We start from the raw sequence: 27912 nt of genomic DNA, 5'->3' as shown, positions 1-27912 counted from the left end.
GAAACTTTTCTGAGAAGAGACCATTTTGTAGCAGAGGAAACAGCGTCTCTCTGGAACGAACTCACAGCATAATTTACACTGACCAGAACAGTTCCTTGACAGAAGCAGCTGGAAGCTGGGCAGGGAATTCCTTGGAGCTGGCCACACAGAGGGGATCCATGGCAGTGCCTTTGGCTGTCACCACTCCCTGACTGCCTCGGGGACAAAGCCCACCATGGACCTGCGGAACGTCCCCTACCGCTCCGACGTGCTCACCTGGGACCCAGATGACTTAGCAGAGTATTTCAGGACGGTGAGTTTGGCCATGTTTTGTCCTCATCTGATGGAGGAGCAAACTGCTGAAACATTGGTTGGGCTAAATTCAGATATTTTTTGACGGGCAAAGCTTGCTGGAGGGCTAAAAGCAAAACCGCTGTTAAGTGAGAAGCTGAGCTCCACTGGCCAGTGGAAATTAATCTTGAAAGGGATTTTTAAATTGGCTGTAAGAGAATCTCATGGCTTAGTTAGAGAAAATCAAACATTACTACAATGCTTGTTGGTGTAACATGCATTAACAGCTGCAGAAGGCACTAAGGTGTGAAGATTACAAGTTTTCTGTTTCATCTTCAATGATTTTCAGAAGTGATATTTTCTCCCAAATTGCTTGGTGTAACAAATGAGCCTCTGGATGTCTTTGTTAATCACATCCATGTTTAGACTTGTGAAACTTGGAACACCTCGGGCTTAATATTAAAATAATGTGAAGCTTGTTTTTTTCAAGGTCTCCTACAACAGTGTGAGAGTCTTATCTAGGGAGTTGAGACAAGTTTGATAGTAGAATACAGAACTACTTAATACAGATGAACAGACCAGACATAGAGTCTGTGCCTATGAAATCTCCAGAGAAGTGAAACTGCCAACTACTTAGAAGCCCCTCATTTTAAGGTGCAGGAGTTACTGGCACAGGAAAGTGAAACCAAAAACTAGAGATGGAACAGATGAGATCATTATCAATAGGTAACTTCAGACAAGTACGAAAAACATGACAACAATACTGCAGGGGGAAGTTGGACCACCATTTCCAAGAAATTAGGAAGGGGAAAACGGCTTTCTGAAAGATCTGATAATAATATTCTGAACCTAATGGATAAACTCTAAGTTCTACCATAAGCGAATGCACATTTTTCTGTAGTGTTTCCCTTCTAGTGATCAAGATACTCTCTAGAATACAGATAATGTCATTCTACTCTTGGGGAGCTAAATCAGGGCAAAAGTTGTTAAGTCATCTAAAAAATCTGGATAAGACAACAATGTCAGCCCAAGACAGCCAGTTCTGGGCTGATCCTGTCACAAGTGACCAGATCTTGTCCCCAGATAAACTCAGAGAATGAATGAACCAGAACCCATAAAGAACCAAATTTTCAAACAATTTCAGATTTTTTTTTTATTGTTTAGAAAGAAGCAAAGGTGTTCATATTTGGGATATTCCAAGGTTTGTTTTTAATGGTTAAGCAGCATTTTTTATCAATTACTTCAAGATTGAGATTAGGTCTCAATCACAGTGAAATCTTGTTTCCTCCTGCATACAGACTTGTGCTGGTAACATCGTGAAAGCACTCACATTATGAAAGAAATTATTTACAGGTTTGCATCCAGTCTGCACCAAAGTTTTAATCTGTACCCTAATATATTTACAGAGTTAGGTCTATTTCTTCCTATGAATAACTGAGAGTGGCTCCTGAAAATATCCTGTCTGCTCTTGGGGTGTTCCAGGATCCTTTCTCACATACGCCAAGTTATAACGTTACACCTTAAAATGAAAAGTGGGACAGAACTAGAGGGGACAGAGAGCTCCCTGTGGGGGTTTCTCTGCTTTAGGGGAGCTACCCCAGGGTCGTGTGTCTGCAGAACTTTCACTGGCTAAAGTTTCAGACAGAGTAAGAGTCTTCCTTTTGTCTCGAAGCCTCCAAAAGTCACTTTGTCTGTCTGCTCTTTGGGTTCCTTCTGATGTGGACCTGACCAACTTGAACAGAAAAATGCCAGATCAAAAATATAAATTTTGTTCTTACATTATGCTATTACTGTTCAAATAAAAAAACAAAAAATCATGTCTTCCTTTGTGGTACATGAGCAACTTCTAAAGAGCATATGCTTGTCCTAAATGCTACTGGAAAACATAATACTGTGGAAAAGCTTTACAAATGTTATAGATAATTTACAGGATTAACAACTGGGATTTCCCTGGGATCAGTCAGCTTTAGTTTTCCTGGTTAATAGGGTTTTTGTTCTATTTCTGCAGCTGCTCATCCCAGTCACTGTCACAATAATCCACTTTTTCAAATATTTCTTTGGGCCAGGCAACTGTGAGGTGGTTTGTAAATGTGAGAACCAACATGTTCCTAAATGATTGAAACCTCTAAGTCCACTGAAGAATGTCTGTCATAAAAATCCATGTTTATGGGACAAAATGAGCCATAGAATATGAAGAGGTATCTTGAAAGCATCTACTCAAAGCCAGCCATATGTTTAAGTATCTTTATTGATTCTTATAATTAAGGGTGCAATAATCATCTTTTCCTCATTGACAGCTGAAGTATAAGGACTGTGAGAAGGTCGTGAGGAAGCACAGCATAAATGGACAAAGGTTTTTGGTAAGTGCAGCTGTAAAATTCCTTCCTGTGAAATTCCAGCCAAGTGATGCTTTGGACTCCTCCCTATTTTGCACTGGCAGATGAAGAGCCACCTTCCAGGTGGTTGCTGAGGTATAAATATGGGAGGTAAATGCTTTTGTTAAAATCAGCCAGACAACTTGCTTTAAATATGGAATGCTGGGAGCCCAAGCATGTTGTTCAATATGGATATTTTTTAGTATTTTTTAAACTGATAGGGAACTTCTAAATCAAGAATATTTTCTTGAATTCATATCTTCCTTTGAATAAGTTAATGTTTTCAAATATTAACTACAGAAAACCCACATTTATCAATTATCCTCTCACACTAAAGAAGACACAGCCCTGCTCAGAATGACTGGTCTTTCATGGGAATAACTCCTCCATTCCTCTACAGATAACAATAGATTTCTTCTGTAGCAATACACAAAATCAATAAAATTTAAAAGCATCAAAACTAGTAAGCAAAGTTCCAGTGGCTTTAAATCAACATTGTCCCAGGCTTGGCCTAATTTTAGAAAAAAGATGATAACTTCCACTGACAGAGCAGCTGTTTCCAGGTCTTAAATACACATCCATAAGATGTGTGAGAGTTTTTATTATTACTGCTTTTTACTTTTATTTTCATATATTAGCCATTCTATTTCCCCAGAAGTAGTAATTTTGGTCTTCTCTTTAATTAGTCATAGTAGGGAGAACTCCACATATCTCTTCTAAAATTTTGTATTTTTCATTGACTTGTCCTAATATTCAGTTTTTTGACATTTAATTGAGACAAAACATAAAAATTTTCAATCCCTTACTGTAGGAGCAGGATTTTGCCCTTCTCTCTTGCTCAGGGTGCAGTCAGCATTAGTCAGAGGTGTCATGGGATTTATCCTCCCAGCCCCCAAGAGAATCTGTGGCTGGAGTGGGAGTTCTGGCCCTGGAAGCATCATGACATCATGGTAGTTTGTGAGGTGCAAATAGAAAGTACAATAGCTGTGTGATTTCTAAGTGATTTTTGTGATTTTCTATTATTTCCAGAGTGTTTCTGTCATTAGCTCAGAGTGCAGCAGCTCTTCAGAGGAATCCCAGCAGATTTGAAGGATTGTTTTCTACTGAGCAAGCCAAGCAGCTGCTCACCTCTGCTCTCACTCTCTTTAAGCTTTTGAGTTACTTGGCAATTGTAAAATTTAAAAAAGGGAAAAGGTTCACCTCTAAACAGAACCATAGAAGATGTCCAGTAAAATATTCCAGAGGACAAAGCAATCTGGAAAAATTGCTTCCCTCTATGAATGGCTTTTCTAAGAAACATCTTTTTACATTTTGTGAGTGACTGGAAACTGCCAAATTACACTGAAGCAGCTGCTCAGGTTGAGTGTAGCTGTTGTCAGATCTCCATGACAAATCCGGCATAGAAATACTGTTTTAAAATTAATCAGAATAACATCCTAATTTCAGAGTCATCTTTCTGTGTATATTGGAAAGGAAAGATGGAATAGGAATAATATCAAGGGGTTCTATATGACTTATTCTAATAAAATTCTCTATTATTTAAAACAGAAATGTGGTCCTTGTAAAAGAGCTTATACCTCTAATATTTGTGAGGTTCATCACTAGAATACAACTCCTGAGGAAAGGTTAAAAAGCCTATAGAAAAATACTATTCTTCAGAAAGTACTGCAGGACATTTCCATAAAAGCAGTAAATTTTTCCTGTGTTTCACTCCTCCCAGAGGCAAAATAGTGTGGAAAAACACAGATAGGATTTGTTCTGTCCTGAACATTGATAGGGACAGCTTTGTCAACCAATGTGTAATTAGAAACCTATTATTGTTACCAGCAAAAAAGACAAAAAGAATCAGACTACCATTCCTGTTTCAAAGAGATTTCATGAAGCTTGTGATGAACTAAACAAAACACTAAATCAATGAAATCCAAATCTTCATATTGCCTGAATGTCCTAACTGTGGGTTTGCTGGGGGAAGAGAAGGGATGACTATGCAGGAGCATCAGGAAAGTTTCCAGCACATCTTAGTCAGGAGGAATCTCAGTCCAGTGGCTGTGCTATGGTTGAGGGGGGAACAAAAATCCTCCCCCATCCCTTTTTCAATGAAGTTGTTTATAGGCTGCCAAGGCTGCTTTTAAGTCCAAGGGGTTTTCTAGCTATATGTCCCCTGGAAAATGGGATTTTTCTGTACTCTGTTACAGATAAGGTTCTTAGAACAAAACTCCAGCCAGAGGTTCTGTATTTTAAAACTTACAGTTCTACCCTGAAATTTTGCAATCATGCACCATCTTGCCTAATTTCACTGTGTAGATATGAAGGAATTCAATATATTTGCCTTCTAAACTCATGTAAATTCCACATGAATTCATGCCACATTTTTCAACACGTGTTTGATTTACTTGGACAAGTCATAGGGTGTTCCATGGACAGTTTTGTCACATATCCCATGTCTTTCCTTTCCAGAACATGTCTGAAAATGATATTCAGAAATTTCCAAAGCTCAGAGTGCCGTAAGTAAAGTCAAACTATTTTAATGTTAAAAATTATTTTAGCTGTTTGGCAGTGAAGTCTCATAGGAAATACCTGGCAAATGTTTTGTGAGTGATTAGTTAGAGACTTGTTTATTGGAGTGTACTGAGAGAAAAAGAATATTCCAAAATAAACTGAGTGTTGTCATGACTGCTCAAGCAAAATGATACAAAACAAGAAAATTGTCTGGGGGATGTTCAAAAGAACTCATGCACAAACTCTTTGACTGACAGCAGCTGCACAAAGGTTAAACTTTTGTGCAAGTATTACCTTTGAAGTATGACTTAACTGTTCACTGCTTAACTGCTGACTTTAACTTAAAGGAAAAAAAGAAGTCAGTTATGTCCACAACAGCTGAGGATTGGAAATTATTTTCATGTGTTTTTGCTTTAGGTGGGTGTTCAATAGAAATCAGTCTGGACCATGTGATTCAATTTCAATAGTTTTCCTCAGCTGCTGTGAATTAGGTCTTGAAAAAGTTTCCAATTTTTCTGAATAGCTTCCATAATTTCGTAGAAGTTACTTAATGAAGAACAATAATCCCATTAAGTCAATACTGAGAAAGAGAAATTGGCTCCTTCTAATATTTCTTGGTGACAAATGATAGATTTTATTTTGCTATGAGTTGTCTGCTATATATTTAAACTGGAGGGTAGAAGATTTCTAACCATGAGACACATGGAGATCTCCACAGTCTTCCAAACAAGGGAGGGAGGAAAAAAAGAGAAGGAATTCGAGCTGTTCCAGCATGGTTGTGTCTTTGTTGCTTATTTCCCAGTTCCAGACTCCCTCTCTTCACTCATATCTTGATTTTGCTACACAAGATACAATTTGCTTTGTCTTTTCTTTGCCTCAGAGCCTGTGGGAAGTGTTCTGGGGAATACAAGAATATTGAAACATTTTGTGCTTGTGTGTGAGCTGGTGGGAAGAGCTGAACCCAGCAGGACCCTTGCTCAGAGCAGATATGGACTGAATTTGAAAGCCTTGGATGTGACATATTTCTTAAAATCACATCTGTATTTTCAAACAGTAAATATCCTGATAATTGGGGTTGGTGGTGTACAATATATAAGTAAGGAGGTCCAGATATTATTTTAAAAAGATGCTCTGATATCTCAGAACTTCTGACCTCACTTTCAATTAGAAGAAACATTTAATGATATTGATGATAGACCAGATTGTCTGTGACAGACTCACCATACCATAGAACTTGTAACTCTCTGGTAATTTGTCCTACCTTAGCAGTCCTTTGGCAGAATTACCTCTCATTATCTGAGCTTTTAATTTTGAGAACTACTGGTGATTTCCTTTCAAATTTGTGAGAGAAAAGTAGTCAGTGGATGGTCTAATAAACTCAGACATACCAGAGATATTGATGCCATAGGTGCAGTTTAACCATGTGGAGCTGTTCCTTCCTCCTCATTGAATCTATTGATACCTCAAAATTTGGTTTTCACACCCTTGAAAAAGAGAACAGCCTTTTTTAGACAGGTCTTTTGGGTTTCTCACTTGTTACACCCCAGCAGAAACTGAACAGCCTTTTCACTCAGATCTTTTGGATTTCTCAACCAGAAGAGAATTTGAAATCAGAATCTTTAAAAGAAGAGTGAAGCTTAGTGCACAGCTTGAGGATATGAATAAATAAGTAGGTATTTAAATCTGAGGGAAAGCTCTGGAACTAAGGCTTCTGTTCTCAGACTTTTTCATACTTACAAACAAGCAAAATATTCACTGGAAAATGGTGATTATACATGTAGAAAGACCCTCCATGTAATTCCACTGTTTAAAACTAGAATTTAGAGCTTTAACAGTGAAGAGAACTGGTTCTCACTCAGAACAACCAACCAACCAACAAAAAAAACCTCCACAACAATAAACCAAAAATCTGCTTAACCCCACAACAAGTCTCCTGGACAGAATTAATGGGCAGAAGAATGGCCATTTTTTAAACATTAATTTCTTTACTTCAGAATTTCCACATCCTCATTGAAACACAAAATGCTGGCTGGTGACTTCTGCTAGAGCACATGCACACTTTTCTTTTGTATCATAATGCAAACCTCAATTGGTTGCAGCAAGAGTTCTTCTACAAGCTGAAAGAGGCATTAGCATTTTATAGTTACACTACCTGCTACTTAAAATCAGTGTATTCTGATGAATGTACTCTGCAAAAAGCTTGATATAAATGGCAGCTGTTACAGCATTGGCCAGTGATGAAATGAATAAAAGATATATTAACAAGAGAGATTGTTCCCCAGCAAGTTTAGCAGGAATATTCTGACCTACATGGAGCCAGCACCTGGAATCACACAGGGTGTGCAAAGCATCTGCATCTGCACAGCCTCCTGAGCTGGGTTTGTGGGCTTGCTGAACATTATCTCTGAGCAAACCCACTGCTCAGGTTTTGAATAGAACTGTGTCATTATCTGGGGATGATTCTGTGACTTTTCCAGAGTCAGAAGTAGGTCACAGTTGTCATTACAAGGTATGACATTACAGGTCATTTCCTGAATCTAATTGTAAAACTCTAAAACCTTCTGTTATTACTAATGAATTATTATTTTGAAAATTAATCTCCAGCAGTCCTGTTACAGGTGCACGTCTTCATAAAGCTTTTGGTTTCTTTATAAAAACAACCCCCCCCCCCCCCCCCCAGATTTAAGCACTATTTTGAAAATTCAAATACTTCTTAAAATATTTGTTACTCTCCACTGAAAGGGCTGAACCTGGAAAACTTTGCTGAAAAAGTTAATATTAATACCATTGTGTTTAGATTTACACCTGAATCCTCACAAATAACACACTGAGTCCTGAAAAAATACACTGGTGAGACTGGGAAGGGATTTGGTGTATTTTACAAGGAGCAGACACTGATCCTAAGTGCTAAATGAAACTCAGTCTTAATGATGAGGGTGTTATTAACATTTTGATAATAAATCTAATGAAGCAAGAGGCCAATTTACAGCTTAAGAGAAAAACAGAAATTTCCTATTGTTCATTAACACTACTGCCAGTCAAAAAAGGTCAAGAAGCTTTATATTTGTAGAGAAAAAAATTTGAGTCTTGCAAAATATTCTAAAGCACACTCAACAGAATGTGCCTCACTTAGTGTGGTCATAAACAAAAAAGCAAAGATTTCATTAAAAATAATGCTGGTGGTTGGTTGACACCTGAACCATGATATGAACACTGCAATTATTCTGGAGAGGAAAGGATTCCAAGTTTTCAGGATGCTGTTGATCCTCCTGGATATTCCAGTGGCAGGTTCACAGCAAACATGAGATTTTGTGGAAAAAATCTTAAGTAATATCCCACAGCACCCCAAAGTGTATCCATAACACTGGCAGAAATTTCCAGCAGAATCATTGCTCTCATGGCATCTGCCAGCTCAGTGTGACACAGACAGAGCCTGCAAACATGGCACAGTCTGGAAGTCCTTCTCCTTTCAGAAAAGTGCATAAAACATAAAAATTGAGAAATCTGCATTTTCTCTATTAAAAGGTAAGCCTTGGGCAGGTGTCAGTGCAGTGCACTCACACTCTCAGCTGGGGTCTAAAGGATGTTGCAAGGTTTGGTGCATAGCTGGTATTCAGTCTGTTTTGAAGTCAATAAAACAGTATTTCATCTGCCCAGCAGAGTGTTCTCAAAGTCCAGAGCAAAGGCTTGGACCACCAACCATGCTTTTGACAGGGCTCCATTTGAGCTGTGCAGCCTCCTGGCTCCAGAGGAACTTTATTCCACCTCTCTTAACCATCTCAAGCCCTTTGTCCCAGCACATGTAGAGTGGATTCTACTCATGCCAGCAGCATCTGCAGTGAAGAGAACAAAAGCCAGTTCTGGAGTCCTGGTTTGGGGGCTGGTTGTGTGGCTTTTTCAAATTTCAACTTCCTGCCAGTTTTAAGTTTAGCAACTGGTGGAGGAGGTAGAAAGAGAATGAGAAGTCTGAGTAACATTTTCTGCAAGTGCTGTTGCCTTATCCTCTCCTATCATCCACTCCCACAGCTCAGAGAGCAGTGTGGTTTTGGTACTTCCTTCCTCACATGGGGAGGTGACAGGCTCAGCTGCTCAGTGCACCAATCTTCCCTGAGAACCTTCCTTGTAAACTGTGACCCACCTAAAATTTGCCTTCTTCTAATCAACCCTCTGAGGAATTGGTTTGAAGCATTTCAAATGAACTGGAAGTAAAGATTAGACACTGTTTTATCATTAGATTAATAATGAGTTGAGACTATTTTAGACTATTATCTGATCGATTTTTTGGCAGCAAGATAAAATGATCAACATCTTCCTGTCAGTTTTTCCTAAAAAACAGTTGGTGTAAATCCTCATAGCAGGCAGCCCAGGTTTAGTCCAGAAAGCTTCCAAACACTCAGGTCCCATTCACACCCAGGGAAGTCTAACTCTAAGAATTATTAGCTCCAAAACCAGAGAACTTAATTTCACCTTTTTAGCTGAAAAAACCCCAAGATGCTCTGAAAGACCCTCTGTCTCTTCTAGAGCAGGGAATAAGCCACAGACAAATTCCATAACCCACTTCCTGAGCAAAGCAGTGATGTGTGCAGGGCACTGCTCACCCCAGAACGTTTCCTGATGTCTCACATGGAATTTATTATTCACACAGCAACTTCCTGATCCCCTGCAGCAAAAGGAAATGTCTGGGGCAGAACAGTGTTGGTTCCACGGGGAAGAAGAGCAAGAGCACTCCTATGCCCATAACTTGGTGTTTCTCTTGCTTTATCCAGCTTGATTGGGTAGCAATGTGAGGTTTGGACAGCTGTAATCCTTCTGAAATTGTTAACACCTATGCATATGCTTATTTCAAAAAGGGCCAAGCAAGATAAAAGGGCTTCAGAAAAGAAAATTGCAAAAATAATGCCTTAAACAAGAAAGCCTAAACAATATTATTTCTCTGTATTTCTTTTTTCATACTTGGATCCTTGAATGCAGATCCTTAACTTCACACCTCTCACCTTCATCCTTTTCAGGGAGCACAACCACTCTGATCCAAAATAACTTCATTGTGTTGGCTTGTTTTTCATATTAGATGGTTTGAAAACTTTGTCTTCCTCCAGTCCTGGCTCAGAAGAGCAGTTAGGCATGGAAGATGCACTAACTAGATCATTTGGAAAAAAGTAGGGGATTGTTATTGCTGAGTAGCAGAAAAAGACATGAGAGGAGAAGAAAAACAAATTAGGGGGGTAACTGCCTGGCCATAAACAAATATTTTACAATATTGATATCAACTTTGATTGACCCAGTCTAAGATGTGTAGGTAAGAACTTTGCATTAACAAATAATTAAGATTATACAGAATTTAGAATCTGACACAAACAGATGCATTAAATCCCTAGTTTTTTTAATAATACTTAAATTTCCACAATTACTGTCTCCGACGGACCTAAGTGGAAGTAAAATGGGATATTTTCACCTGGATGTATGTAAACAATTTGCTTTGTTTGCCACAGGACTTTCTCAGCTGGATGTTCCTCAATAAGAAATAATGACAATTCAGAATCAGATCATGGCCCATCCTAATCTTTGAAACAAAATAATCATAGAGGCAAACTTCATTAGGAGCAGAGCAGAATTCTGGTCTCTCAGTGGAATTAACCCTGTGAATCTCAGTACTGCCTGTGCTCCACTTGGAAAGATCTCTCCAGGCATGAAATTATAGCCTTTTGATATTCCATGAATATTTCTGCCATGCCCTGAAAATGTATTAAAACACAGAATTAGATCAACCTTTCCCTTTTCTCTGCTGAAGGGATTCTGGATGAGGGATGGCTGCAGAGAAAGGAAAAAAAAATGGAGAAGGGAATGTTCTCAGGGAACATTTAATCCCTGCTTTTGCAGCAATAAACTCTGTTTTCCTGAAGTATTATTTGCTTTTTCTATGCAAAATCATACTATGGCCATTATTTGAAGCAGTGTGATGCCTACAACACCCATAGATCCTAAGGCTTGCTGGGTTTAATGTTTATTTTTAATAAATCCATGATCCAATAACATGGGGTTTTACCAAGGTAAAAACATCTAGTTTGTAGTTGGATACTCTGTAGCACAACTTGCCAATAAGATGGTAAATTTAGTGCTTTTATCACATAGTAAATAATAATAATAAGTTACCAGATTAAATTTGCCAAATACTGAGGGATAATGATGAAGAAAATTATTTAGCTACTTTGACAAATAGGTTTCAATTTTTAAAAAAACTATTTTTGTTATTCTTTCCAATAGAATTCTAAGTAAATTATGCCAAGAAATAAACAAAAATGAAGGGAGGCTCTCATTTCTTCCAAAATGGTGAGTAAGACAACTCAGCTTCTGGTTCAAAACTTTCAGATTGATCTTTTCTGGACTGGTTTTCATTTGATCAATAATGCCTGGATCAGAAGTGCAGCCTGAAAATTCCATAAAACAAAGCTGTGTTTCATTAATGTCATCTGATATCAAATATCAAATCCTGGTCCCATGAACACCCAGATCCTTCTGCCATGTCCAGACCCAAGGAACATTTGCACATTTCATGCAGTTTTCCACCTGAGCACACAGCCTTTAAGAAGGCCAGGAAGCCTAGGCATATATTATTAATAAATCATCATTAATGCAGTCCACAGGTCTATACATCTTTATACTCTTTAATTCTTAATATTTGTCACTGAATATAATAATAGAAGAAGAGCAAAAATTGTAAGAACATTCTATGAGAAAAGAACAATTCATGTCCCTACCCAGTGAAAACCAAGTCCAGTCTACATAATGTGATTTTGCATCATCTGATAACATGATTTTACACCTTTCCATTCACTAGAATCCAAAACTAGGATTGAAAACCATAAAAACCTAATTTAACCTTACATTTATGGACTTGGCTTTGAAGTTTCTGTTTTCAGGACTGGTAAATGTATTTACTGAGTCCCCTTGCTTCAAACCACTTGACTTCTCTGACTTAATTCTTCTTTTAAAGTTTAGATGTTATTGGGATCCTCTCTGTAAATATCAACTAAAGTGTTTTTGGCATTTTGGGTGGAGTTAAACTAATCTATGTAAACTTCATTCTACTGTTACAGTTAATTATTGCCTTTATTTGCAATAGAAGCATAAAAAATTTGACAGAAATAATTTACTTTTTGTGTCTTTGTTGCAGGGCCCAAACACAAAAATCTTCAGACAACACAGGTGAGTGTATACTGGCAGACCCTAACAACAAAACGTGTTTAAAAATAGTAAATTAATACTTGCAGAACAGAGTTAATGATGGGAGCAGGGTTAGGAACAAAAAATTCAAAATAATAAATGAAAATATGGGAGTATAAAGAAGTGTCAAAAAAGAAAAGCATAGAAGCAGGACAGTAAGTAAGAAAAAATGATTTTAAAGTGAAAAGATGGTGAAGGAAGGCAAGAGCAGAGACTTTTACCTGAAAATCCTCAAAATGTCTTTCTTTAACCCAATAAATGGTATCAGTGCTTATATATTTGTGTTCCAACATCTCCACCCCTGCCCTTCCTCCTAGCAGCACTGTATTACAGAGGGAAGCTGAAATAAAAAAACCCCAAACTCCTCTTTTTTCTTTGAGTCTGGCCTCATTCTGAAAACCAAAATTTTGTTTCAAATTCTGTAATTGAAATTGGAAGGGGACAAACTCAAATGCCAGCCCAAATCGTGGCACAGCAGGGCAGCTTTATCTCACAAGTTTTGGATCAGGGTTTCAGTTGTCTCACTGGGATTGGAGTCAGGATTTTGCTCGGGTGCCTCTGGGGCTGCCAGCCTGGCTCTGCAGGAGCAGAAAGGTTCAGAGCTCACCTGGCGTGTGCTGGGCTCCTTCTGCCAAGTTATTACATCTTTGACAGAGCTGTCCCTGCTCAGAAATGTGTGATTGTGCTTCTCTGTGTGAAAAACGAGGTTCACTTCCCTGGTAAATTTTAAAAGGTTTAATAAAAAAAGACAAATAGGAGATAAAGATAATAAAGCAAAAGGTTTTTACAGCCGGGTGCTTGACATTCAGCCAAGAGCACACAGTAACTCAGAAACACTTTGTTACATGTTGCATATTCATAGACTTTCATGCATTATTCAAAATCATCCCCCCCAAACTGTAAATCAACTTTTTTCTGCGGTGCCATCCTGTGCCTACTCCCTGATCAATATATTCCTTCCCTGGAATTCTGGTTATTTTCATCCAGATGGGATAATCCAAGAATGTGAAGAAATTCCAGATTATCTTTCTACCATTCTCCGAGTTTGTTACACTAACAAAAGCTTTTTACATCACTATGTTGTAGTCCAAGAAAAAATATATTTATCACACTACTGCTTCTAAGTTTTGTTAATAACAGAACTAAAAGAAACTATATTCATACAGCAAAGTTTTCCAGCATTATGCATATGGCATTCATTTTACTATTTGCAAAAAGCCAATAATATAATGTGTGCTTGTGACGTTTGCACAGGGTACGCCCAGGATGACGGCGGCTGGTCCTCGTTTGTGAGTATTTGGGTGAAAAAACCCCCGGCTCAGAGGGGCTGTCTCCTCCTGCTCTGGCTGCTTTTCCTGGGGGCAGGAATGGTGGGAGGGGCTGCATGATGATTTCCTGACTGAGACAAGGTTCTCCCCCAGGAATTCAGGATTCCGACCAGGTCCCCACAGAGCCACAGCTGAATTTTACACGTTTCAAGCTCTTAAAAGAGGTGTCTAGTAGATGCAAGGTTGCTGTGTTACCCAATGGCAAATTCTGGCCATTTTATTCTCTAGAGCCAATTTGTTGAACAGTATTTTTTTTTTTAAAGCCATTGAGATTGCAGAAGTTCCTCCTGCCTTTTGGAAATGCCTTGGCAAAGTCAGTAGTGAAACACACCCACCGCAGCTGCTGATGCACAGCCTAGTTCATGAAATCTCGGAGGCTGACCAGTGCTAATGGCTTTTCTCCAAAAATGAAAGGGAGAGGCGTTTTTAGAAGACACTTGTTGCTACGTTCACAGGAGATTTGCTGCTATTGTGGGAGCACTAGAGATAAAGTAACCACCTACAGAGCGCCTGGGCTCTGTGCCAGGGCAGGGCACTCTGGAAATTCCTGTGGTACCAATGACAAATGGAGTGTTCTTCTTCTCTCAGGGCTTGGCAGATGTGACCACAGTGACCCTGTGCCCTTGTGAGGTGCTGCAAACGAGGCTGGTTTGGGTCGGGAGGACACCAAGACCCAAATCACAGACCTCAGCTTTTATGAATAATTTTCAAAAGCTGGGTTGCCTGCTGTAGAGGACATGGTGGAAAGCAAGAATGAATATCAGCAGTCATGTTCCCAGGAGCACTGACTTGCTTGCTGGTGCCTTGTCTGTTCCCTAAAAACCTTATCTTGACCTTCCACTGCTCTCACTGTCAGCAAATGATATTTGTGTCTTTTCTTAAGCTCTTGAGTGCTCCATGCATTAGTGGAATGTTGCCTCCTTTCCCTGTATTATTTCAACAGATTTTTTTTCCTCAAACCGGTTGTAGAAAGTTGGTATTTTCTAGAGTGAAAATTACCACAGGGAAACTGCCCTGAAGGGTTTAGTGTTCTCTTCCAGCATCCACTTTTTATGCTTGTTTTCCAGGATGATGATGATGATGATGACTATGAAAGCCCTGATGAGGACCAGGAAAAGGAAGATGAGGCTGACTATGAATCACCAACAGAGGAGCCTGAGGAAGCAGAACACGACAGCGATGGCTACGAGCCACCTCCATCCAACAATGAGGAAGCACATCACAATGTCATATTTCCTGCCAAGTCACTTCCAAGCAGCACAGATTATATAGGTAATTACTAAAAAATAACTGCTATTAATAGTTTGCAAATTAGATTTTCCCCTGTTGTCAGCCTCATTTTAGGTGGCTGATAATGGAATATAGAAGGTTTTTCCTTGAAGGCAACAGTGTAGTTCATGAGTAAGATTTAGTGACACAATCTCTGTGACTTTGTGACTTTTGAAGTTACACTTTCTACTTTGGACAAGCTCTGTTGGAGTAAAGATGAGTTTTGTGTGATGTGTGCATTGTCTGGCCTTTGATTTGGGCCAGTATGATACACATGTACATTCTGCAGCAGCTTTAGCAGGGCAGCCTTGGGCAGAGCAGGTTGTCACAATGGCAAAAAGATTCTAGTGAAACTTGGGAAAAGAACATTTAGCTGTCCCTGCCTGTCATTTTTGTTTTCTGTCTGATTCCTCAGCAGCCTGGGGGTGTGGAGTCCATTCAGGTTGGCTGTTGTTTCACAGACTGTGCTGCAGGGAATGAGATGAATCCTGTGGCCAGGAGCCTGGCAGGGAGTCATCCCCACAGGGAAAGACAGCCTGGAACTCCCAGCACAACACAAAAAACACTAAAGCAACTCCCAGTCAGATCCTACAGCAATGACTTTGTCATTGATTAACTTCAGTAGCCAGGTTCTTGTAAGGGCTCTTTGCCATAAAGATTGAGTGAGTTTTAAATAACCAAACTCGGTGTAGTTGTTTAGTTTGGGATTTTTGTTTTCTTTAGACAGACCTTCAACAACCAGATCACCACATCAGCCTCCACATCAGCCTCCAGTACCACCCCAGCGACCTGGCCCAGCCTCTTTTGGGGGAAGAAGTGCTACTGTATGTTCCTTTCTTAAAATCTCACCTATTTCTTATCTCAGGACCTTCCTAGGAGTCCAAGTGCAGGGACATTTTTATTCACCTTGTGTAGGAAGAAGAAGCCATCAATATAGATTTGAACTCTGTTCCAAGGTGGCCATTGTTCAAGGAACAATTAAATTTAGCGGAAGAAAAAGATTTGAGATATTTAATTATTTAATTAAATATATTATTTTAGATTTAGCAACTATAACTATTATTAATTCATATTAATTAATATTTTATATAAAATATTTAGTTATTTCATATTACTTCATTGATTCTTACACTGGAAATATATATCTGCTTGTGAATGCCTCTCCCACATAAATTATATATTTGTAAGAGAAGCCTCTGTTATGAAAAAAGGTTATGTTTTTCCAAGCTATACTTTTAGCAGTTGCCCAAATGGATTAGGACCACACAAAAGTGTAAGAGACTGTATAACCAGAACACTGATGACCAAGATTTGATTCCTTTCTTTTTCCTGCTGTGGATATTTCAGAACTGAAAGCTCTTGTGCTGCTGACAGCTGGCACAATAGGTTCAGTGCTTGCCAGAACAGATGCTCTAAACCTACCAATGCATACACAAGTAAAGGTTTAGGATGTGATGGAAGGAGTTTTGGTTGATGCAGTGCCACAGAGATACAACAGCATTATTGAGGCTCCTGTTCCTCTCCTTTGACATTACACCCCCCTTCCTGAGGAGACATCCCACTGGGGAGTTGGGAGACACAGCAGATGGAGGCAACTCTGCATCCTACAAACCCCAAAGGGTGTAGTGATGCTTCAGGAGGGTGCCTGGCTCCTGTCCTTCCTGCAGTGAGCAGAGACCTGCTCCATGTGCTGATGGGCATGGTGGGGTTAGTACAACAGAAAGGTGAAGACACATTTTAACCACTCATTAAACACTTGTTTTAGCTGCCAGCTTTCCCTCCTCCTCCGAGCAACGACTTGAGTAGAGACAGAAACATGAAGCCTTTGAAACGTGAGTGCAGCTGGTGTTCTCTTTGTCATGTTTTCCCACAGACTGGGCAGCTCTTCTCTCTTCTGACTCTTCTCCCTCAGTTCCACTCTCTTCTACCACTCATACAGGAGTCTGAATTGCTATTTTAAGAAGTAACACCAGTTCTATTCTACACAAAATAAAGATATGTTGCCCTGTGGTACAGACCAAGCAAATGATCTTACACAGTTGTTGTGTTTAGCCCCAGCTCCTTCTATAGACAGAAGCACAAAACCCTCTCTGGATCGCCTTGCTCCCCCATATGAAAGAGAAAACCCAGCACCAGGTCAGTATTTCCTACATTAGTATCACTGGGATTGCTTTATTTACTGAAAATCATGTTTGTATATAATTAATGCAAGAAAACAAGGCTCAACCAAATGTAATCAAAGTAATCTGTTTATGAATAAATGATGTGAGCATAACTTACAAAGTGGGAGGGAAATTTCCTCTAGAGAACAGCAGCCCTGGGTTAGACAGGTGAACAGAAAGACATTTTGAGACCCCTGTGCAATAAAGGTTTGCTGCAAACCTAAGTGATTGAACAAGGAAATATTCAGTAGACTAAAGGAGGAAATCACCTCTGCATGCAGAGGTAATGAAACTCTGCATGCACTGCTGTAGGTAATGTGGCAACAGACTTAAAAGAAGGTTGAGAACTAATAAAACCCAGAAAAAAATGGCATTTCCTTCAGAGCTGAAAACCACATTATACAAAGCATCTCCAGATATGACTCTACAATTTTATTTATTATCTAAACTCTTATCTGTTATATAATGACAAAAAAGTATCCAGTAGTTCAAAGCTGAACCTTAGATAATGTGATTGTGACACATACCAGGTTGAAAATGTTTTAATTTCCCTTTAATAAGAGAGATTGCAATTTTACCATCACTTGCAAAGCCAAAATATTTTTCTGGCTTACATCTCAGGATGTGAGTTCTTCAACCTGCAAGAGTAACTTTCAATTTTATTCAAATCTCATTTATTTCATAGGAAGTTTAATTAATTAACTTGCATTTTTTTCTAAATGTAAGCTTTTGCTGTTTTCAGGGAAGAAGCCAGGCATTCCTGAAAAGGTAATTTTTTATTTGGTGATTTTTGATAGTTTTTGCCTTTTTTGATAAACCTACACATTCTCTTAACTATTCCTTGTTGTTTTACAGCCTCTGGTTTCACAACTAAGGTAAGAGTTTGTCCTCTGCAAATGATCCTCTCATCCCCAGTTTTTTCTTAATAAGCAACTTTTTGCCATTATTTCACCATCTCATTCCTGCTTTAGATCCCTGGGAGAACAGTTAGCAATGATGCCAAAACCTCCTGTCCCACCAAGTGACAGATATGAAAGAGGCAATCCACCTCCTCTAAGGAAACAAAGCCCTGGGAAGTAAGTGCTCATTTAATTGAAATTCAATAAAGGAGAAATGAAATTTCACAAAAATATGGACAAGCATATAGGTATGCTTGCTATAAATCAGACAATGATGGTCTGATTTGCTGGTACTGCATGACAGCAGGGTCTGTGCCTATCAAAGTTTTGGGTTATTAATATGCACAGGATGTGCTTGAAGCTGCAGAAAGGTGTGAATGCAGAAAAACTCTCTCCAGTCACACCTGAAAGAGCCATTATGTGGGGCATGACTCACTTCCAAGTCATACAGAGATATATATGATCCATGTTTTTTCCACCAGAGCAAGTTCTTGCCCCAGGGAACATTCTTACCTGAGTTCTATTGCTGTTGTTTTAGGGTGTTAGAAAAGGAAAGCTTTACTTTCATCCCATTGATTTTATTGGCTTGCAATACTCCTTCTTAACAGCCAGCAGCATTTCCCAGCAGAACTGGATCATTCCCCAGCTTTTTCTAGACAACCTGGGGGCTGAACACTGGCTGAATGGAAAACAAGAGAGGAGATAATTGAGATCTGCTAATCAGCCAGGATAATTTATCAGAGGAACAAAGCCTGATATCCTTATGATGTGCTCCAGCAGTGTTGCCAAATATTATAAATGATTTCAGGAATTGAAGAATAATGTTTCATCACTGTACAAACTTGTTTTAAGCTCTAATCTTGCAGTCAATTAATCAGATATTTTCCTTATTGATAAAATCAGGATGGGCTAAGGACTACAATCATGCCTTAGATTATGGCTGAAAATTAGAATCTTAGATGTTTTTATGAGGAAAAAGTGTTCCTGCATCCACTGGTCTCTGAAACTTGCCATAAATTCATGTTCTGGTTGAAAATATGGCCCAATGCACACAAACTGAATCAGTATTATTCCACCTGTGATAAGTGTTTTGTTTTCATTTCAGGCAGACTTGGCCACCACACAAGAAAAATGAAGTAAGTCTAGTCTCAAAGCATATATTTAAAAGTATAGGGGTCACAGTAAAATTAATTACCTGTATAAACTAATAATGCTGGGAAAGATAAACTTGTTTCTTATATAAATTATAAGGAATATCCATGAATCTTTCATAGCACATGGGGTGTTTTTAAACAGTTCTGTGTCAAGCTCAGTTCTCAGTTCCCTGAGAACTTTGTTTTGGGTAACAGGAAGAATAAGACCAGAATTTCTTCTATGACATGGGAGAAGTGGTTTTGCTTAAAGAAGAGATGGGCTTCTGGGATTTGTTCAGTTTAAGCTGACCTAAAAGTTTCACTTTCAGAAAACTTTGAGAGTCTACACTTACTTGAAGGAATAAGGAAAGTTTACATCTGAGAGTTTCTGACTATTTTAGGTTAAGATGATTATGGGACATCCACCCCAAATCTTGTTTGTAAATAATAACTGCACTCTAATGCTACAACTTTAAAATTTATTTGGTGTTGCATGAAGACAAAATGCCCAACATTTTAGAGGGAAGTGACAGTATAGGTATTAGGAGTCTTTGTATACTCAAAACTCACCAATGTCCAGATTTTGTTTTGTAAAACATTCCAAAAAACTATGCTATAGTATGTTGCTAATTTTTTTTCTTTTTTTTTTTTTGGCTCCCAGGAAGAAGAAGACAGTAAGTATTTCTACAGTGGCTTTTCAAACTTGAAATCTTTCTTTGTCTTAGTTCTAAAGAAGAAAAATTAAAAAGGAAATTATTTCAGAGTTATTTCCTTAGGGTCATTTCTGAAGTCAGGTGGTACCTTGATAGGCTGTAGAATTTTTATAAAGTGCCTCATGCAGATTTATATATCAAAGCCACAAACCCCAGGAAATCAATAGCTAATAGCTTCCTTCAGCCAGCCAGTTACCAGCCAGCAGGATTTCTTATTTTGAAATATAATACATTAGAGTGATTTGTGTTCTGCACACAGCATCAAACAGCTGGAAACAGAAACCTTGTGTCTCCCAGTCCTCATCAACCCTGCTGGCACCAGGCTCTGTGCAATGTTAGTCACTTTTATGAACAGAGGCAGAACTTCTTCCATGTACCAGCAGTGTTTATAAATTACTGCAGAATGCTGATTTCTGAAATTAAGTTGGTAAAGTAACTCCAGAACAGAAGCAGGACATTTGGTCAAGTCTCTGTGAGTTATCACTGCCCCTAAGCCTCCATAAAGAATAAGGTTATTTAAGCTGTGCAGAGCACAGTTAACCTGTTCCACTCTTACTGCTAGTTCAGGTCTGAGGACATTGCAGAAAATGTTTTATTTCTTTTGCTGGGAGAAATCTCAGAATGATGTTCAAAAAGGTGATATCAAATCTGTTACTTAGAAGCAACATGACAGAAAACATGTGCCACCTTCAGCTCTGCTGCAGCCAAGGTACCTGAACTGTGGCTTATCCAAAAGAGAAGTTAGAAAATATGAATGTTGCTAAAGTTCCAGTTTATTTTTAATTTTAATACCTACTTTTAAGTTCTCAGCTGATCATGTGAGTTTCCAATCTGTAACTAACACATCAAGGACTGTTTATTGAAATATATTTATCTAATTAAACAGCAGTAGGGTGACAGAATTTCTTCCTTCTACTTCATTTAAGAATACTCATGTAGGATTTAAGTTGCTTTTTCTTTCTTTCCACAGCTGCCCTCCAAAGACCAGTGCCACAGCTGACTTTGCCCCCATACAGCTCCAATGCATTCCCACCCAAATCTGTCAAGCCTCCACCTAAGCCAGGATTCAACAGCATTCCTGCTGCAGAAAGGTTTGTTTCACCATTATTGGTCATTCCTTTTGTATCTCAATTGCTTGGTAGTTCATTACTGAGACTGTGCCCTTGCCTCTACAAAATGCTAGTTAGTGTATCCAGGAGAATCCTTTATGTAATTGAAGTTCTCTATCAGTGGAGCAGAGAGTGCACATCAGGCAACCAAGAAAAAAACATGAATCTCTGTTTTAAGGCAAGGAAGTTTTTTAAACTGATTCCTTGAAGCAGCTACCTAAAACAAGGGCTAGACAAACTTAAGAGAATAAAAGCAGTTATTTATTGAAGGCCTTCAAAAGATGCATCTTGGGCAGTCAAAAGCCTCTGAGGGGCTACACCCAGATGGACAATGGTAATGGATTTTTCAGACAATTAAAAGTTTGGTTCATTTGCATATCAGAGGTTAATGCTCCAATTACAGTTTCAGGTAATGAAGTCATTTACTCCAAGTTTGCTCCCCCCCAATTCACTGCTGTTTACATCTCTCAGGGCCTGGGACAGTGAGGTTTCCTTGAGTTTCAGGCCTAGAGAGGAATTGTTTTGTGTGAATGAAATGGGAGAACAGGAGCTGACAGGCTGTGGAGTTTTGGAGTTATACACTAAAGCAGTACAGGGTCTGCAATCCTAAGGCATCAGGACCCGACATGGTGTGAGGCTTCCATGCTTGAGACACCTCTGCCATTGCTTGCAGGATCCATAAGAATGATCAGTCCTTTTGGGAAGGGATCATCTACTACAGAGCCAGGCAGGAGTCAGGACAAAGGGCCCTGCACTCTCTAGGAGCTTAAGTGTTAGAGCTGCAACTCCTCACAATTCAAAACTGAAAAACCCCACAAGCCCAGTTGTCTGGAGTTGAATCTGAAAGAATTTCACCTCCCTTTTACTAAATTTTACTCTAATGGTTGATAATTCCTATTTAAAATTGTGAAATTTGCTGCAATTTTTTCCCCAGCTTCAACTTACAAATATTTGGTTGTTATGCCTTCATGTGCTAGACAGAAGAGCCCCTAACTAAATGTTGATTTCTGATGTACCATGTAGCAGACTTAGACTTTGATGACTTACACTGGGCTCCTCGAGTCCATGTCTGATGCACATTTTCTAATCTCTGTATTTTTTTAATGGCTCTTTGATGAATTCCTCACATTTACCATCATCCTCTGAAACTGCTGACAGCCAAGCAAAACAAATATTGCAGTAGCAATAGCAAGGTCAAATGCAAATTGGACTATTCCTATGATGAACACTTCTGCTTATATTCAAAGAGCATTGCCAAATTTTGCTGTAGCAGAGGCTGCTGGTTTGACTGATTCTCTCCCATAAATCAAGTCATGATAGGGTGTTTTTGTTGTGCAAACAAAATTAGCATATTTATCTCAGAGCCTTTTCAACAGCTCATTTAAGCAGAAGAGAAATATGAACAGTAAAGGAAAGGAGTGCAACCCATTTGTTCTCAATTAGGCGAAGAAACAAAAATTAATGACAAAAATTGAAGAGTGAGACTCCATTTGGAGCAGTTTTGGATGTAGGTTGAGGCTGGCAGAGATCTCTGGATGTCTTCTGGTCCCACCTCCTACCCAAGCAAGGTCACCCTGCCTGGTGCCACCTCCAGGTGGCATTTGAATGTCTCCAAGGAAAGAGAGAGATTCCACAACATTCCTGGCAACCTGTTCCAGTGCTTCATTGCCCTCACATTAAAAAATATTTCCTGATGTTCAGAGGGAACCTCTGGTCTTGTCTCTGAGCACCAGTGAAGAGAGCCTGGCTGTCCTCTCAGATATTTATGTGTTTTAAAGATCTCTGCTGAGGCTCCTCAGCTCCCTCAGCCTTTCCTCGGGTGGGGGATGCCCTGTCCCTGGTGTTGCTGGTTCTTCTCAGCTTGCAACAGAAATGCGAAGCTGCATTTTTGGCTATAATGTTACAGAAGCCAAAAGAAAATAACTCTGTAAGTGGAACCCCGCTGCGAGAAGGGTCTGGTGAGCAGCTCCTGTGCTTCCTGCTCCGGAGAAAGGACAGAGCAATTCCCTGTGGAGACTCTGAAGGACTTTCCTGCATTGGTCCTGGTACAGAAGTCTTGGTGGTCTTTACTGATTATCTTATTCCCAGATACTGAGCTCCAGGTAAACTTAAAGGGGGATCCACTTACACAAAAAGAAGGAAAGAAGAACAAAAAGAAGAAAAGAGCTCTCCTCACCCTGCACTGGTGTCAAGGGACTCTCCCCATCTGTAAAACAGGCACACAGTCACAGCAGGTGATGAGAGCAGAGAAATGTAAAGAAATGCTGTATTTATACAAACTGCTCTATTTTTTTTTTCAAACAGTGCTAGAAACCTGTCTTCAGCTGGCTCTCTGAAACCACCACGTTTCCATCCAGGTTTGTATCTTGCATTCCTACATTTTTTTTTTCTTTTTTAAGTTAATGACAGTTAAAAGGTAGTTTCAGTGCAGTCAAAATAATGTCTTTTTTTCCAATGGATGTTTCTGCTTGGACTGTGAACAGAAAGCTATCAAGTTCCTGAAAGGCATCTTGTGTACCTTACTTAGTCTGAATCAAACAGTTTTGGCTTTTTTTCCTCCATGATGTTTGGGCTTCCTGCCTAATTAAACAGTGTCAAAATTTCATATAACCATCCTTTTCTGTACAGTACTGAGAACTGAGCTATGCAAATCGCTGTGGTATACTCCCCAAAAAGGTTAGCAAATGCTTTCCATGTGAAATATGCTCCATATTTATCTTATGAGGAAAAAAAAAAAATAAACTTAAGCATCCATTGTTTTACAAGTAATTTTTTGCACATGGTAACAGCTGTCAGTGTCCTACAGTGAAATTTTTTGCTTTCTAATTGCTGAGAAGGCAAGGATTGCAAAGAGACAATCTTACTTCTGTCTCTAAAGAAACCAAGATGCTCTCAAGTGAGTAATTGTGGTACAGAAAATGATAAAATGCCACCTCTATTTCAAGTTCATCTGTTCTTATGGAAATCTGAACCACAAAAGCTCAGTTAATGTCCCTGTGCACCAAGGATGGAATTGTGTAAAGAACCTGGTTCTCACAGAGAAGCCTAAATCTGATTTCAAATAATTTCTGGATGTCTCAGTACCTGGGTCATACAAATACTTCATGCTTCATAAAATGAAGATCCTACACCCTGGGTGCACAGATGAAATTGTTTTAACTTTTTTTTTGTACTTTTGTATCTCTGAAGGCAGCAACAGCAGATCTCCTTCGAGAGGCTCAGCTGACATGAGACCCCCACTGCCCATTCCCAGCAGACAGACTGTTCACCAGACAAACACGCAGGAAGATGAGGTACCAAACATGAACCATGACTGTAAAGACAGCAAGTTTCCTGGTTTTAGAGAGAACATCTTTCAAAGTTGTTTTTCTAGTCAGTAGTCACTGTCAGGACACTACTGAGTACTTTCAGTTTCCTTTTCTGTGTCAAACTGCAGTGCTTTATTTTGTCATCATCACAAAAAACAATAATAAGTGAACCCCAGCAGAACAAAATAAGAAAAGTACTTGTTTGCTGGGTTGCTGATTTTGCACAATCTCTTTCAAGCAGCAGCAGATTTTCAGTTTTCCTTCCACAAAATTTTGATGAGTAAAGGAGTCATTCTTTTAAGTGAATTTTGCTTCACGTTTCCTTAAATAAGTTTAGAGCAAAGCACTCATGGTGAATACACTGCTGGGCAACCATAAATAGTACATTGACAGGAAGTCTGCATTATTGTCTCAGATGATAGTTAAAAAACAGACAAAGGCAAAGGATTCCTTTGTGCCTAGTGTCCAGGTAGACAAAAGAGAACATGCCACTTAAAATCTTTTACTGAAAGTATTTGAAAACATCTGGTTTTTAGCTTACCTGCAGGGGCATTATAGCTAGATCTGTAATATTTTCAAAGTTATCAAAGTGAGCAAGTAATTTAAAACAACTTGGCAGCATTTTCCATTCCATAATAAACAGCAGTGTGATCCATGCCACCCATACCTCAGAGATTCGCACACAGACCCACAGATGCCTGTCAGTGCGATCCCTCTCTCCCACTGGCGCGTTGCCATCCCTGGCAGTGACTGTGTCCTGTCCTGTGTCCCAGGGCTCTCTGAAGCAGGAGTGGTACGTGGCTTTGCTCAGCCGGCCCGAGGCGGAGGCGGCGCTGCGCAGGATCAACAAGGTACCTGCACCCCGCCCTTCCCTGGCACACACCAGCAAAATGAGCCGCAGCTTCAAACCAGCCTTATCTGTGCATGTGGAAAGACATTCACATCAGAATTCTTGCTGATTGTGTTACCCTGTGCTGCCTCACAGCTGCCATGAGCTGGAGATGGCATGTGCAACACTAAGTCACTTGTACCAAAGTCCAGCTTATGAGGTGCCATTCAGTGCTTTAAGAAAGTGATTTCAATGGAAGACTTGTCAAAATAGATCTGAAATGAAGAAAACCAGAGGGAGTGGTACAGTATCACAGCCTTTACCTAAATTGCACTGGCAGGGTCATTATTTTAAGCTGTCTATAAATACATCACGTAGCAAATGTGATTGGCACTTAGTGGAAATGAACTTCTCTTCTGGTTAAAGCGATGTGAGGCTTGGTCTTTGATATTTTACTTCCTCCTTTAATGGGATCTCTCCCTCATACAACACCATTCCTACCTTCCTTTAGAATCTACTTTTGTAACAGAACGTTTGAAGTAGCAAACTGAAAGACAACACATTTGTCAAAAGACCTAAATGCTTTACCAGTGCAGTTTCTCTTATCAAAAAGGAAAAAGATTTCAGAAAGAAAAAACACTTGAAAGCACAAGTGGTCTAGTGAAAGTTGTTACACCGATCAAACCCAAAAGTGTCTGTTATTTGTCATCTTTCATGTTTCAGGATGGAACATTCCTGGTGAGAGACAGCTCACGAAAAACTGTTACTCACCCCTACGTCCTGATGGTGCTGTACAGAGATAAAGTGTACAACATCCAGATCCGCTACCAGGAGCAGGACCACTTATACCTGTTAGGAACCAGCTTAAAAGGAAAAGAGGTACCATCTGCTTTTCACACTACTTCTCTTCATTTTAAAGAATCTGCCTCATTACTCTGTGTCAGGTGACTGTTCTCCTGGGGTGGAATTCTGCTTATTGTCTTAGAGTAATTCATGGTATATGATATTGGTATTGCTGAAAGTAGAATCAGGTTATGGTGTTTGCACTCAGGGAATGAAGGGGTGGCCTTAGAGCACAGCCATTAGAAATCCAGGTGCCTGGTTAGGGAATGTTTGTTCACCACTGAGATGCCAGATAAGGGACATGCAGAGCTGAGAGCTAATCCATACCTGCCAAGTTACAGCTTTGCTCCCAGGCTGGTGGCTCAGCCCCAGACTGAGTGGATTTGCTGGCACCAGACAGACTGCTCAGCACAGTTCTGATTGGGACAGAACCCCTGAACTCATCAGCCACCTCTGAACTCTCAAATACAGTCATCACATCAAGCACAGTGACAACAGCATGTATTAAACAGACCAAGAATATACAAATTAACTGTACAACATTGTACACAGAGTTTCTGAGGTAAAGATCATGGTTGGGATGAGAACAGTTGATCTGGACCTTATATATATATATCTATAATATTGATAATATTTAAAATTTAAAAAAAATCTTTTGCTTCTATTGGTTACAAATAATTCTGACATTTTGGCCTTCTCATTTTTTCCATCCCACAGGAATTTTCTTCAGTAGCAGATATCATTGACCACTTCCAAAGAACACCCCTTCTTCTGATTGATGGAAAAGACAGAGGCTCAAGAAACCAGTGCATGTTAAAATATGCAGCAGGACATTTTTAAATGAAACTTTAGATGAAACTTTAGAGAAGATGACATATGGTACTGAAGCCTACTGAAGTTTATAAACTTCAAGATATTTCCATTTTCAGCAAACTAAAATCATGAAGTCATTTAAATTCCCAGTTTCAAAGAAAAAGTACTATGTTATTTTTAAATTATGCCTTAAACACAGTACTCTATGGATATAATTTTCCTACAAAGTGTTTATTACTGTCCATTAATCATACAGCACATGAGAATTTTTATCTTTCAAGATATGTATATTCTCTTGAAATTATTTCCCCACCAAATCTGATAAACCATAAATAAATATCAGCACAAATCTCTGCTCTCATAGGAGCACTTTTTTTGGATCAGAATTGCAGCAGCAATTTTGTTATTTGAAGTGATACAGAGTAGACCCAAACACTGTCAAAGCTGAGGAGCAGACAAAATAAAAGCCAGTTTTTTACATCAATAAGTCTAACTCTGTTTGATTCTATGAAAATATCAACTCAGATCTGAAAGACACACAGGTTTCAGTGGCAGCAAAACCCCTCCAGCCCTGGAAAGAAATGCAGGTGCCTGTCAGATCTGTGTCTGGGTTATTCAGCTGTGAAACTGTCCCCACTTTTCCAGGAAAACACCAACCCACACACAGCACATCCTCTCTGCCTCAGCACTCAGCCCACAACTGGAATTTTGTATTTCCTAAAATTCTCTAATCTCACCCAGAAAGAAGATTTTCTCCACACAGATCTCTCTTCAGCTGTGTCTTTCTGACTAAACCAAGCAACTGCATTTCTATAGGGAGCACATCAATAAGATTATCAACATCTTTAAGTGATCTTTAAGTAGTAGAGCACCCACTAAATCTCATGGAAGGCACCCACAGCCAGGCCAAACTTCCTCTTGCACAACTGCTTTCTGTTTACTGTATTTTTTAAATAAAAAAGGGACACTCACACTTCAAAAATACAAGTTGCAGCAGAGGAACACTGAAGCATCCTGTATCAAGAGTTTTCTCTCACCTTTGTTAACTGGTATTTATTCAACCCTTTGCTTTGGGTTTCAGTTTGCTTTGTGTTCTGACAAGACCTTGGTTTGATAATTATGACTTTGTCACACTTTTACT

The 27912-nt window shown here is 39.3% G+C and overlaps 1 protein-coding gene across 1 annotated transcript; it reads left to right on the top strand.

The window, feature by feature from the left end:
* Positions 1-4: 4 nt before the first annotated feature.
* Positions 5-27218, top strand: LCP2 (lymphocyte cytosolic protein 2). The gene is made up of 21 exons (XM_079319831.1): positions 5-292; positions 2568-2630; positions 5103-5149; positions 11406-11471; positions 12316-12347; positions 13620-13655; positions 14768-14965; positions 15686-15786; positions 16728-16794; positions 17015-17098; positions 17867-17892; positions 17980-17999; positions 18096-18200; positions 19129-19159; positions 19818-19830; positions 20840-20960; positions 23283-23335; positions 24168-24271; positions 25060-25137; positions 25839-25994; positions 26676-27218. The coding sequence occupies exons 1-21, from the start codon at positions 215-217 to the stop codon at positions 26796-26798; spliced, it is 1602 nt and encodes a 533-aa protein (XP_079175957.1). The 5' UTR covers positions 5-214; the 3' UTR covers positions 26799-27218.
* The last annotated feature ends 694 nt before the right edge of the window (positions 27219-27912 follow it).

Source organism: Erithacus rubecula (genome assembly GCF_903797595.1).
Source record: "Erithacus rubecula genome assembly, chromosome: 16".
In the NCBI taxonomy this organism is placed as follows: Eukaryota; Metazoa; Chordata; class Aves; order Passeriformes; family Muscicapidae; genus Erithacus; species Erithacus rubecula.
The sequence above is the reverse complement of the archived record's forward strand: the minus strand, read 5'-3'. Positions and strand labels throughout refer to the sequence as shown.

Excerpts from the sequence above, each read along its gene's own strand:
- LCP2 (XM_079319831.1), top strand. The coding sequence starts at position 215 with ATGGACCTGCGGAACGTCCCCTACCGCTCCGACGTGCTCACCTGGGAC. Across the intron at positions 13,656-14,767 it reads CGGCGGCTGGTCCTCGTTTG|ATGATGATGATGACTATGAA; the intron begins TGAGTATTTGGG and ends TCCAGGATGATG. Across the intron at positions 18,000-18,095 it reads CCTCTGGTTTCACAACTAAG|ATCCCTGGGAGAACAGTTAG; the intron begins GTAAGAGTTTGT and ends TTCCTGCTTTAG.